The following is a 14,430-nucleotide window of genomic DNA, read 5'->3' as shown; positions in this document are numbered from 1 at the left end:
AATACTTAGTCCTGGCTCAGTGCAGGGGACTGGACTAGATGATCTATCGAGGTCCCTTCCAGACCTACATTTCTACAAAATCCTTTTGGTTCTGCTGTGTCGGTACAGGTGTAAATTAACTGCATAGGAATTATGAGGATGTCCCAAGAGAAGGCTTTAAGAAGTTTTTTTTTAATATACCAGCACTGCTTATAGGTTAGGCTAACTATTTCAATTGATAAAATTACTTCTCAATAAGAATGGCCATTCTAGGTCAGATCAAAGGTCCATCTAGCCTCATATCCTGTCTTCTGACAGCGGCCAATGCCAGGTGTCCCAGAGGGAATGAACAGAACAGGTCATCATCAAGTGATCCATCCCGTGTCACCCATTCCCAGCTTCTGGAAAACAGGCTAGGGACACCATCCCTGCCCATCCTGGCTAATAGCCATTGATGGACCTATCCTCCATGAATTTTATCTAGTTCTTTTTTGAAACCTGTTATAGTCTTGGCCTTGACAACATCCTCTGGCAAAGCATTCCACAGGTTGATTGTGCATTGTACGAAGAAATACTTTCATTTGGTGGCCCCCAGTTCTTGTGTTATGAATAAATAAGACTTCCTCTTTTACTTTCTCTGCACTAGTCGTGATTTTATAGACCTCAATGATATCCTTAGTCATACGGAAGCCGTTCCATACCCGATATTTTTTTTTTTGCCTTTTTCTGAACCTTTTCCAAGTCCAGTATATCTTTTGTGATATGGGGTGACCACATCTGCATGCAGTATTCAAGATTTGAGCATACCATGGATTTATATAGAGGCAATATGATAATTTTCTGTCTTATCTATCCCTTTCTTAATGATGCACAACATTGTTTGCTTTTTTCACTGCTGCTGCACATTGATTGGATGTTTTCAGAGAACTATCCACAGTGACTCCAAGATCTCTTTCTTGAATGGTAACAGCTAATTTAGACCCCATCATTTTATATGTATAGTTGGGATTGTGTTTTCCAACATGCATTACTTTGCATTTATCAGCATTGAATTTTATCTGCCATTTTGTTGTCCGGTCACCCAGTTTTGAGAGATCCTTCTGTAGTCCTCCTCAGTCATCTTGGGATTTAACTATCTTGAGTTGTTTAGTATCATCTGCAAATTTTGCCACCTCACTGTTTATCCCTTTTTGCAGATCATTTATGAATGTATTGAATAGGACTGGTCCCAGTACAGACCCCTGGAAGACACCACTATTTACCTCTCTCCATTCTGAAAACTGACCATTTATTCCTACCCTTTGTTTCCTATCTTTTAACCAGTTGCCAGTCCATGACAGCTTACTTTGCTTAAGAGCTTTTGGTGAGGGACCTTGTCAAAGGCTTTCTGAAAATCTAGGTACACTATATCCACTGGATCCTCCTTGTCCACATGCTTGTTGACCCCCGCAAAGAATTCTAGTAGATTGGTGAGGCATGATTTCCCTTTACAAAAACCATGTTGACTCTTCCCCAACAAATTACGTTCATCTGTGACTGACAATTTTGTTCTTTACTATAGTTTCAATCTGTTTGCCCGGTACTGAAGTCAGACTTACCAGCCTGTAATTGCCGGGATCACCTCTGGAGCCCTTTTTATAAAATTGTCATCACATTAGCTCTCCTCCAGTCATTTGATACAGAAGCTGATTTAAATGATAGGTTACAGACTACAGTTAGTAGTTCTGCAAATTCACATTTGAGTTCCTTCAGAATTCTTGGGTGAATACCATCTGATCCTGGTGACGTATTACTGTTTAGTTTATCAATTTGTTCCAAAACCACCTCTAATGACACCTCAATCTGGGACAGTTCCTCAGATTTGTCACCTAAAAAGAATGTCTCGGGTTTGGGAATCTCCCTCACATCCTCAGCCGTGAAGAGAATTAAGATGTACAGAAAGCAGAGATGCAAAGAATTCATTTAGTTTCTCTGCAGTGGCTTTATTGTCCTTGAGTGCTCCTTTAGCATCTCGATCGTCCAGTGACCCCACTGGTTGTTTAGCAGGCTTCCTGCTTCTGATGTACTTAAATTTTTTTTTGCTATTACTTTGAGTCTTTGGCTAACCGTTCTTCAAATTCTTTTTTGGCCTTCCTAATTATATTTTTACACTTAATTTGCTAGTTTATGCTCCTTTCTATTTTCCTCACTAGGATTTAACTTCCACTTTTTAAAGAATGCCTTTTTGCCTCTCACTGTTTCTTTTACTTTGTTGTTTAGCCACTTTTTTGGTTCTCTTATTATGTTCTTTAATTTGGGGTACACATTTAAGTTGAGCCTCTATTAGGGTGTCTTTAAAAAGTTTCCATGCAGACACTAAGACAGTCAGCCCCCAGATACCCGAGTCTCTGCTCCTCACATCACACACAGCCCCAATTAGAGTCATACTCGGAGTGTAAGGCCAGAAAGGATCGTTGGTCTAGGTCATCTAGTCAGATCTCTGGTACCTCACAGGCCACCAACACCACTCAGCACCTACACACTAACCACAACAACCGAAACTAGACCAAAACCCACAGGAGACTAGACTTATGTGCCACAGGCAAAGAATAAGAGGAACCGAGGTACACCAGTGCCCAAGGTCCTCGCAATGGCAGGGCAATGATTAAATGAGATATACCCAGATAATCCTGGCAAGTGACCCACACCCACATGCTGCAGAAGAAGGTGAAAAACCCCTAAGTTGCTGCCAGTCCGACCAGGGGTAATTCTTTCCCAACCCCATATGTGGCAATCAGTTAGACCCTGAGCAAGTGAGCAAGAACCAGTCAGCCATGCACCCAGGCGAGAGAGTGCTCAGTGCCACTTCAGAGCCCTGGCCTTCCCTGCCCAATGTCCCATCTCCAGCTGTGGCCATCCCTGATGCTTCAGAGGAAGGAAATAAGGGGAGGTGTGCCTTCCTGACCCCTGCAGGTGGCAGGGACATTCAAGGGACAGTTTCATGTTAAAGATGATTTGATTTAAAAAAACATGATTAAAGCAGCTAATGTGAATAAAGGCAGCCACTTTTTAAAGTTACTTAACAAGCCAGCATCACTTCTGAACTTAGAGCTGTTTTTAGCAGCTCTAAATAAATGAAACCCTAAAAACCCTTCACCGTTTCATGGCCAAGGCTCAGCACAATATTTAACAGTTATAAATCTAGATTCTTCAGGAAGATACAAATTACAAGCCTTACATAGTAACCTAATGTTTGTACACCGGGTTTAAGTGTAAGGGAAACAATGGGGTCCTAACCCCTGCTTGGGTGAAGTGGAAGCATGAAATACAGCCATGTATGATGTATTTGTGGCTGTTCACACTGGGCTATTTTATAGGACCCCTTGGGATACCAGCCTGTCAATGACATTGGGGATGATAGTTGGCTTTCCCCTATTTTGCAGTTTTGTAAGCAATATGCACAAGAGACTCCTGGGATGTTGGCTACCACCTTCTGATCCCCTGTGCAACTGGCACACATTGTAAGGAAAGACACCGCACACCATCTGCACTCAAAATCTTGACCTTTTATTAGTTACCGTTCCAGAAAGGATAAACGTTCACTCTTAGATCTTGTTGAAAGCCGCTATGTCGACACTCTGCACCTGAAATAGGGCAAAAAATGCTCTTAAAGATCAGACAACACGTTCCAGGGATTTAAGACGCGCAGAAAACACACTTCCTGGGACGGTCTCTTTACAGAAGAAGTTTGCCCTAACCAGCCCCAAGTTTATAAAGCACAATCCTTTATTAAAAGACCATTTTTTATCAGTCAAAAATTAGTCCTGTGAGTGGTCATATTTTAAGATTAGGGGCTTATATAAATATTAATGGCAATCAGGATCAGAACCCCATTGTGCTAGGGACTGTACGAATGGCAAGAAAAAGTTCCCACCCCAAAGAGCTTACAAATTAAAACTGGTTTCAAACTCACCCTGTAGAAAGGGGATAAGTTCCATTTTTAATTATGGTCCATGGGCTAGGATAGAGTTTTAAGACTACATACTTCCCTGAATCCACAGCAACCTCCCACGGATGTGAAAGGGTAGTTTGCACAGATCAAAGGTAGGAGACAGCCTTTACATAGTAAATTAACTATGTTAATATTTGTCAGTGCGCCTTATCACCTTCAGCACCACTCAGTGGGAAAAAACTAGCCTTCAGGATTGCCACTATTTCTGCCCTTTGTTTCTCCCTGTCCCCATCCTTGTAGGTCTTCTCTCTTCCCCACCCAAGCAGCTCCAATTCCACCTCTGCCGTAGACTTCACTCCACCCCACATTCATGTCCCATCCCATCTGCTAAAACAATCAACAAAATGGTGAATTGCTGTCCCTGAACCATCAACACACTAAGCACCAGGAGCTAGACACCCCAATGAGTACAAGGGCAAGGGAGGGTCACACCTCAAAGCTATGGCTTCAGGCTGTCTGCAGGCTCTGGAACAGCATCCTTATACTCTTCATGTTTTCAAGGTTATCTTCACAAACATGGGGACTAAAAACTCCATGTCAAGGCCTCTCCCACCCTTGAAAGTTTAGATGATGCAGAATCTGAATATACAGTAGGCTGCCAACACATGAAGTGGATCAAAATCTGGGGTGTGGGTTTAAGGGCCCAAATATTTGAAAGTACTGCAGGGCACAAGTGGAGGACTTACGTAGTCTTCAAACTTGGTGATCTCCTCCTCCAGTATGTCTGTTCCAACCTTGTCATCCTCCACTACGCACTGGATCTGGAGCTTCTTAATACCATAGCCCACTGGAACCAACTTGGAGGCTCCCCACACCAGGCCGTCCATCTGAATGGACCGGACGCACTCCTCCATCTTTGCCATGTCAGTTTCATCGTCCCACTAACAAAGCACAAAAAGGGAACTCAGTAGGTTTACCTACATTAATATTAGGCTGTGGAACTGTCCATCAGGACTGTGGACTCTGCAATCCTCAACCATGCAAGCTGAACTGGATCAACGTGGTACGTATTCCAATTCCAGACATAAAAGTCAGCAACAAGGGGTTTAACACACTGTCATATAGGGCTGCGATCAGGAAAGCAGCAAGGAGATGCGAGACAGAACTCTTCCATACTAGCAGAGAACAAGACTGACAAAATCATTAATTCTACTTGTACCATGCCAATTTGCTAGGTAGCATGCTAGTCAGTGATGCTCCAGTATTCAGCTCTTTCCGTCCAGTTTTGCCATCTGTCTCTGTTAAGGAGTCCTTTCTTTGACGAAAGAAGCCTTTCCCAGAGGAATCATCTCTCAAGTTTGACTCTGCATGAAGCGAGACCAAGTTACTGCAGATGGTCTGGATTCTGCATACCTAGGGGGAAGTGTTCTTGGAGTGACATGTTACTTCTTCCATCTCAGGGTTTCAGCTTCAGGAACTAACTCTAAGCCCTGGATAATTGGTAAAACTACTACTTAGCACTTATCTAGTTAGCCCCAAGTGTTGGGTAATCCTGTACACTTTTGTTTCCTTGTGCTCTTGAGAGAGTTTGCGCTTTACTGATTATTAATCGGTGCTTGTATTTCAGGCTTTTATTCCCTATATTCATGCTCTAAAAGGTACATATTTTTTCAAGGGCTTGTCCACACAGAGATGTTGTGAGTGGCAAGCCCGGATGTGAACGTACAAATACTCTAGCCTGCCCCACACTAAGTCTGAAACAGCCGTATGTGCAAGCGCACTATGGAACTTTTAGTGTGTGGTAGCAGGGCCCACCCGCCCAGATAGCTCACAGCAGGCTAGAGAGCTACAGATTTACACCCCAGCTTCCCACACTCTAACTGTCCGCGTAAACAAGCCCCAAGAGAAGAAAGATCTTCCAAACCAGGGGTGGTCAAGCTGCAGCCCATAGAACGTCTGCAACTGCCATCTTTAATATGGAGCAGAACAGCTCACTGCTCCCATCATGCAATGCTCAATGCCAATCCAAACAACTGCATGCTGATAGGTTCTGTAATTTGTGGACCAGATCTACATGGGGCAGCTGCAGTCTGCCAATTAGATGTAACCCACACACTCTTGCAATTTTACAACCATAATCTCAGTACAGGCACCCCACTTTAGAGCCAAAACAACAGTTGGGTAAGGAATAGCTTAAACTGCTTACAGGCTTGACATCCAGAAGGATGGAAGACTTGGCAATGAGGCCAGGCTTTTTAGACTTCTTCTCCGCATACTGGCGTAGTCGCTCTTCCCGAACTTTGGCAGCCTCCTGGTCTTCCTCTTCATCACCACTGCCAAATAAGTCAATGTCGTCATCCTCATCTTCGTCGTCAGCCTCAGATGGTTCTACTTTCTTTGCAGGTGGAGCACAAGGGAGTTCTACTTTCTTTGGGGGAGCAGCAGGTGATTCCACCTTCTTCATTGGGGTGACATGCTTCACGGAAGCAATGGGCAAAAAAAAGAGAGAAAATAAATCCAAGTGTAAAACAAGGCAGCAAACTCCACCCCCCGTCGCAGTTGTGACCTGACTTGCCAAAACAGGATTACGCCACTATCCAAAGGCAAGAGCTCAAAGTCATGCAGCCAGGAGCTTGGTCCTTCTCTTCAAGGCACTCAATAGCCCAGGGCCCAGCATATCTAAAAGAGCCTAAATGCCAGGCATACATCTACATGTTGCCTTCTCTAAGCAGCATAGCAACATGTACACTTAAAAATAACCCCCAAAACAAATCGCTCCAGCGCACAAACAATTCTTCCTGTAAGCAAGGGAGGGAGAGAGAATGAAGCACGTTACGTAGGTTAATCTCACTCTCCTCAGTGCCCTATTGGAAGGGGCTTTAAGGGTATGTCCACACAGCCAAGAAAAGCCCCTGGCTGGTCTGTGCCAGCCGACTCGGGCTCATGGGGCTCAGGCTAAGGATACGTCTACACAGCCAAGAAAAACCCGTGGCTGGATTGTGCCAGATGACTCTGGTTTGTGGGGCTGTTTCATTGCTGTGAAGCACAAACCAGAGTCATCTGGCACAATCCAGCCACGGGTTTTCCTTGGCTGTGTAGACATACCCTTAGATACTGATAAGAGTCTTTATAGAATAGAATACACAGGGGCAAAAAAGAACAAGGAGTACTTGTGGCACCTTAGAGACTAACAAATGTATTTGAGCATAAGCTTTCATGGGCTAAAACCCACTTCATCGGATGCATGCAGTGGAAAATACAGTAGGAAGATAGATAGATAGATATATACATACACACACAGAGAACATGAAAAAATGGGTGTTGCCATACCAGCTATAACGAGAGTGATCAGTTAAGAAGAGCTATTATCAGCAGGAGCAAAAAAAACCTTCTGTAGTGATAATCAGGATGGCTTATTTCCAACAGTTGACAAGACTGGGCTGAGGATCTGGCCCATCACATATCCTCTTCACTGGACCTAAAGCAGGAGAATCCGTGCTCTGCATCTGCACTTGGGCTGATATGAGGAAGAAAGAGCAGCTCTAGAAGGCTCTGCTAAAGAGGCCTTGGCTAGCACTTGTGGAGAAAGAAAAGGAGTACTTGTGGCACCTTAGAGACTAACAAATTTATTTGAGCATAAGCTTTCGTGAGCTACAGATGAAGTGAGATCGCTTTTCTCCTTAGTAGGTGGCATGAAGTATTCTAAACTGACCTGGCACCTTGAGGAGTCAATTACCTGGGTTGGTGGCGTTGCTGAGGGATGGTGAGAGGTGGAGGATTTTTCTAGTGTGTTCAGGCGAGTTTCCAGCTTGGAGATGGCCAGCTGAAGATCTACAACAACTAGAAGAGGGAGAAAGAACTCTCTCATCTTACTGGTTCAACACATGGCAGAAGATGCAGCAATTATTCTTTGGTTGGGTCAGGATGAGTCTGATTTCACTCAAGGCAGGCTACCAAGCAAACTGCATCTATCCCAACTCGAGACACATCCTTGCTCCAATGTTAACAAAACCACCAACAAAATACACACAATTCATAAGGCTTCATAACATTACACTGAGTAGTCAGCAAGATGTGCCTACTATTAGCTGCCTAAGTCCAATGTGTTTTATTGCTGGAGATCTCTCACTTACCACTGCGGAGATTTTGGTTCTCCACCTCCAGGTTAGCTATTCTGGTGAGGAGCTCATTTTGGTCACCAGCAGGCCCAGCAGAAGAGGTCGTGCTTGCACTCTGCAACAAGGGAAACAAAGATGAAAAACTAGTCTGTTCACTCAGTTCTAAGACTAAGACAGACACGCTGCCTCTCTAAAGCAGGAAGGCAGAGACAACACTGGGAAAAAGGAGAAGAGATTTTACAGGCTATCTACGAAAGAATACTTTTGATCGCAAGCCTTTTAAAGCAAACGTTAAACACAAAAATTAGAATATAATTCATTTGCCACTGAAAGAATTTCTGGTAGAGCTGGCAGGTTCAGAAGACCACCACATGTCTACTGTCCCGAACTGTGGGCTACCTTAATATTTGCATCTCTAGCATCTTGCAAAGCTTCTCTAGTGCACTTCAAAAAATTTACAAACATTACCCCTGCTAAGGAAGTAAAGAGCTTCAAATTACAGATAAGGAAACTGAGGTAGAGATGGCTGAGATGACTTGGCTGAGGTCATTCAGTAAATCAGTGGTGAAGGCAGGACTAGAACACAGAACTAGCAAAAGTCTCAAACTAACAGCAAACAATTTTTTTCAGAAGCAGGAAGCCTGCCAAACAATCAGTGGGGCCACCCAACAATCAAGGGGCTAAAGGAGAACTGAAGGAAGACAAGGCCATTGTGGAGAAGCTAAATGAATTACTGCATCGTCTTCATTGCAGAGGATGTGAGGGAGATTCCCATACCTGAGCCATTGTTTTTAGACGATAAATCTGAAAACTTTCCCAGATTCAGGTGTCAATAGAGGAAGTTTTGGCACAAACTGATAAATAAAACAGTAATTGGTCAGCTGGATCAGATGGGATTCACCCAAGGGCTCTGCAGTTTCATATCTGAATTCCCTCAGAACTATTAACTGTGGTACGTAACCTATCATCTAAATCTGCTTCTGTACCAGATGACTGGAGGATAACTAATGTGATGCTGGTTTTTAAAAAAAGGCTCCAGAGGTAATCGTGACAGTTGCAGGCCATTAAGCCTAACTTCAGTACCAGGCAAACTGGTTGAAACTATAGTGAAGAACAGAATTATCAGACACATACATGAACAGGATGTGACGTTATTGACAAACTGTGACCGTATAGATCATTGTTGCAAGCAGGGTTCTATGGTTGCACCAGGTTTTGTACAGAGAAGGCCAAGTGGGGCGTCTATGGAAAGGTTGTGGTTTGCTGGTTGTGATTATGCTGTCTGTATGTGTGTATCATTTTTGTATTTGAAGTTATGAATATTGGTATTTTATTTGTTTGATTCTAAGTAGCCTCCGTGAAGCATTTGGCCAGCTTCTTGAGAAAGGACTATTCTCAGTAAGTGCCCAATCAAGAAACACTTAACTGACAATGGACTTTGGGAGATGCCAATCTATACCTGAGCTTTCCTGGGAACGTTCAAACTAACATGTAAACAATGGTGTCGGCCTGCAAAAAGCTGAATCATTCATAGACATGTGACTTGCCCAGGTGGCTACAGACTCCATCTTGTTGCTGCGATTTTGCACAGGAGAACAAAGAAGTTTCTGTCCACAAGAGAAAGAATATAAAAGGCCCTGGAAACCCCTCCATTTTGTCTTCAGCTAGCTCAAAAAGACAGCCTCTCCACCCCAAAGAGATGCCTGAAAGAAACTGGAACAAAGGACAGTAACTACGGGGGTGTGAGTGATTGCTGGACCCAGACTAGGAAGGAGTCTAGTCTGTGAAAGAAGCTTATTGGAACATCTCTGAGGGTGAGATTTACCTGCATTTAGTTTCCTACTGTATTAGTCTTAGACTTGCAGGTTTGTTTTATTTTGCTTGGTAATTAACTTTGTTCTGTCTGTTATTACTTGGAACCACTTAAATCCTACTTTTTATACTTAATAAAATCACTTTTTTGTTTATTAATTGACCCAAAGTAATTAATTCCTGGGGGAGCAAACAGCTGTGCATCTCTCGCTATCAGTGTTAGAGGGCAAACAATTTATGAGTTTACCCTGTATAAGCTTTATACAGAGTAAAACGGATTTATTTGGGGTTTGGATCCCATTGGGAACTGGGTGCTAGAGACAGGAGCACTTCTTAAGCTGTTTTCTGTTAAGTTTGCAACTTGTGAGGGATGTGGTTCAGACCTGGGTCTGCGTTTGTAGCAGGCTGGCATGTCTGGCTCACCAAGACAAGGCACTGAAGTCCCAAGCTGCCAGGGAAAACGGGCTCAGAGGTAGTCTCAGCACATCAGGTGGCAGTCCCAAGGGGGTCTCTGTGGCCCAACCCATCACAGGATTTGTTGGGAAAACAAACACAGCTTTTGTAAAGGGAAATCCTGCCTCCATCTACTAGAATTCTTTGAGGGGGTCAAAAAAAATATGTGGACAAGGATGATCCAGTGGATATAGTGTACTTGGACTTTCACAAAGCCTTTGAGAAGGTCCCTCACCAAAGGCTCTTAAGCAAACTAAGCAATCATAGCATAAAGAGACAATCCTCTCATGAATCACTAACTGGTTAAAAGATTGGAAACAAAGAATAGGAATAAATGGTCAGTTTTCAGAATGGAGAGAAGTAAATAGTGGTGTCCACCAAGGATCTGTACTGAGAGCAGCACTGGTCAATATTCAGAATGATCTGGGAAAAGGGGTAAACAGTTTGCCAATGACACAAAACTACTCAAGATAGTTAAGTCCAAAGTAGACTGCAAAGACTTACAAAGGGATCTCACAAAACTGGGTGACTGGGCAATAAAATGGCAGATGAGATTCAATGTTAATAAATGCAAAGTAATGCATATTGGAAAACAAAATCCCAACTATACATACAAAACGATGATGTATAAATTAGCTGTTACCACTCAAGAAAGATCTTGGAGTCATTGTGGATAGTTCTCTGAAAACATCCGCTCAGTGTGCAGGGGCAGTCAAAAAAGCTAACAGTATGTAGGTTCCAGTAGGAAAGGGATAGCTAGGAAGACAGTAAGTATCATCATGTCACTATATAAATCATTGTACACCCACACCTTGAATACCGTGTGCAGTTCTGGTCGCCACATCTCAAAAAAGATGTATTAGAAATAGAAGCAGCACAGAGAAGGGCAAGAAAAAAATTAAGGGTATGGAACAGCTTCTGACAGACTGTTCAGCGTGGAAAAGAGACAAGAAAGAAGGGATATGGCATAGATCTATAAAATCATGAATGGTGTGGAGAAAGTAAATAAGGAAGTGTTATTTACTCCTTCATGTAGCACAAGAACCAGCGATCACCCAGTGAAATTAATAGGCAGTAGGTTTAAAACAAACAAAAGGAAATACTTCTTCATACAACAAACAATCAGCCTGTGGAACTCATTGCCAAGGGATGCTGTGAAGGCCAAAACTATAACTGGTTTCAAAAAAGAACTAAAGTTCATGGAGAATAGGTCCATCAATGGCTGCTATTAGCCAAGAAGGTCAGGGATGCAATCCCATGCTCTGGGGATCCCTAAGCCTCTGACTACCAGATGCTGGGACTAGACCACAGGAGATGGGTCACTTGATGAATGCCCTGCTCTGTTCATTCCCTTTGAAGCATCTGGCATTGGCCACTGGCTGAAGACCGGATATTGTCCTAGATGGACCATTGGTCTGACCCAGTATGGCCATTCTTATGTTCTCTGCAGTGAATTAGATAGTAGCCCAGGGGGTTCAGGTAACATGAGAACCATGTGTTCTGCTCTGCATTAGCTCTCCATGGTCTTGTGTCCAGGACACCAGGGATACTCCTGCAGATTGTTTTTTTCAAGTTGCACAAACCAGTCTTGTGGCTGCCCTGCTACAGGTTGGCTCCCAAGCTTGGTGGGGGTCAGCAAAGGCTGGGACTGCCATGAAGGGAGCAGGAAGAAGAGAGGAACATCATCTATCTTTCAAACAAACCCTTCCAGCTATAAGAGGAGCACAGGAGCACACTATGGAGAACACCAGATTCAGCCCTCAGCTAAAGATTACTGTTCTGACACGAGGCTTTGGGTTAATAGGCAGATCTTAGAAGAAACCCCCACTCCTGGACCCCTGCAGTGTGGCTTCCAGCTGGCACAAGTCTCATCCAAAGGGCAAACCACTCGCGATAGGCACAGGCTCTGAAATCTAGGTACAGATCTGTAATCCAGGGCCTTTAGCTCAGAGGTGGGAGGGCTACCTTTTGAGTCCTTAAGACCTATCTACTTTAACTGTGAACTCTGACAGTCTGCCTATGGACAGGCTCCTATGGACAGGCTCCTATGGACAGGCATAGCATTGGGTGGCAAATGAATTGCAAGAATTCATCAAATCACCTGGGGCTCATACACTTTAGCATGAAGCTTTTGTCCAAACGGGGGCTGTTTCTGCCTCCAGTTTATTCACAAAAGACAGACAACCACTGGTTAGTTATCCCCCATCCCAACAGGACTTACAGTTGGGCGACCTGACTTTTTCTTGGATTGGACAGGTGGGGCTTCTTGGGGGCTATCCAGAACTGTCTTGCGCTGGAAAGGGTGAAAGGTTTGGGGATTCAGGACAAATATAATATGAAAAGGAATGAAAGGACTTCACTCATGCTAGGATGGGGCATTCAAATGCAGGCATCGCATATGCATGCAGGAAAACCATTCAGATTCATCAGAACAGTGAGCCATATCTTCACAAAATCCATATCCAAAACCACTGACCGGCTAAACAGGGGGAAAACAGCGCTATATTAAAGCTTCCTAGTCAGCCTTGGCATGAACTGCTGGGATAAAATTCAGTTTATATGCCAGGTATTAATATTGCCAGCTTCTAATTACATATCCTAGTACTTTCCAGGAGGGTACAGTCGCTTGATGACAGGACTAAGAATCAAGAGGTCTGGATTCTATCACCAGCCCTGACCTTGACTTGCAGTGTGATTTGGGCCAATTTCCCTATCTGCAAAATAATAAAAGACAGCGCACTATATAAGTGCTAAATATCATTATATTATGTAACATTTTTTATGGTCAAAGCATTGTAAAAATCAACTAATTAACTCTTAGCACTCTGGTACGACAGAAGTATCCCCATTTTACAAATGGGAAACCAAGACACAGAGGATACGTCAACAAAGCAATCAGAAGGCACGACTGAAGCATATGCAGGTATACCCACGCTTGCTCACAAAGAACAGCAGTGAAGCCATGGCAGCATGGGCTAGCCGCCTGAGTACGTACCCTGGGACCCAGGTGGGATTGTATTCTGACAGCTAGCCTGGAGCACTGCAGCTACACTGCCATTTTTAGGAAGCTAGCTCAGATATGCTTATATGTACTGCAATCACACCTCCTGAATGCCATATAGACATAGCCAAATAAATTAACTAACTTCCTTAAAGTCAGACTCAATCAGCGGCAGTCAGGATTAACTCAGGAGTTCCTAGCTCCTAGCCAGAAGCAAAATCCAGTAGACCACACTCATTCGTCTCCTACAGAGAGCAAAAACAGCAGCGTCTTTACTCAGCAAATAGTTCACATGACAAAAGTCAGCAATGGCTTCCCCCACCTTCCCAAATTGGTGTTGAAAACTAACTGCTAGCAAACACAGGACAACCAGAGTTAGCACCAGGTCATTTCCTAGTACAGACTCACTTTACAAGGCCACTGCTATCCCAGCTCAGTAAACCAGGAGGTTTGCAAGGCTAAACCTCATTGAAACCCTCAGCAGTTAGAACTCTTTCTGCTCTATTTACACCAACAAGTCTGAGAACTAAATATAGCTAATTAATTTAATTAAATGAGTGAATAAAGACAGTAGTCTCTTCCATACATTATGTAAGCCCGTTTTCTTCCCCTCCACTCATGTCATAGGCACAAGAAAACAAAGATTAGGCAAGGATGAGGATTTAACATCTAAGATAGTTTGTATGTAGAAAAAGGATACAACTGTACATTAAGACTTTAAAGAATAAACCTGGCTGGTTCTGCTAAAACGAGGGTACAATATCTTTGTTAACGTGGAAGACCTTTCACAATTTGAAAAAAAAATTAAAAATTTCAAAGCCCAATGTCTAAAACATACCCCAATTCAACAAAATAAATTTGAGGCATTTTGAAAACATACTCACTCTTCAGATATTATAAAGGATTTAACCCCTTTTCTCTTTTTTGAAAGCTAATGTATGTTATTTGTGGCATCCAAAACTATTACTTTGCAAAACAGCTTTCATTGACCCACAACCCCACAATTTGGAGGCTACGGAATTTACGGCAAAATTCACCTCTGGCTCCAGATATGCATTCCTGTTTAAAAAAAAAAGAAGAAGAAGATGATTTTTCTATCCCTTATGTTTATGAAGAGAACCTTAAAGACAGGAGCC

The 14,430-nt window shown here is 43.2% G+C and overlaps 1 protein-coding gene across 7 annotated transcripts in view; it reads right to left on the bottom strand.

Annotated features, from left to right (window-relative positions):
• Positions 1 to 3,504: 3,504 nt before the first annotated feature.
• Positions 3,505 to 14,430, bottom strand: part of EEF1D (eukaryotic translation elongation factor 1 delta) — a 38,312-nt gene continuing 27,386 nt past the window's right edge. For 5 of the 7 annotated variants that reach the window (XM_037891882.2, XM_043538971.1, XM_043538970.1 and 2 more), the window contains 5 exons: positions 8,044 to 8,143; positions 7,647 to 7,750; positions 6,117 to 6,386; positions 4,657 to 4,851; positions 3,505 to 3,602 (listed from right to left, as the gene is read on the bottom strand). In XM_037891882.2, the coding sequence (XP_037747810.1) occupies positions 3,564 to 3,602; positions 4,657 to 4,851; positions 6,117 to 6,386; positions 7,647 to 7,750; positions 8,044 to 8,143 (708 nt within the window). In that variant the 3' untranslated portion in view covers positions 3,505 to 3,563. Of the gene's footprint in view, positions 3,603 to 4,656; positions 4,852 to 6,116; positions 6,387 to 7,646; positions 7,751 to 8,043; positions 8,144 to 12,514; positions 12,587 to 14,430 lie in introns of all 7 variants that reach the window. The other 2 variants (XM_037891881.2, XM_027825760.2) reach the window with 1 other exon arrangement.

Source organism: Chelonia mydas, chromosome 2 (genome assembly GCF_015237465.2).
Source record: "Chelonia mydas isolate rCheMyd1 chromosome 2, rCheMyd1.pri.v2, whole genome shotgun sequence".
Taxonomy (NCBI): Eukaryota; Metazoa; Chordata; order Testudines; family Cheloniidae; genus Chelonia; species Chelonia mydas.
This window is presented reverse-complemented; position numbering and strand designations above follow the sequence as displayed.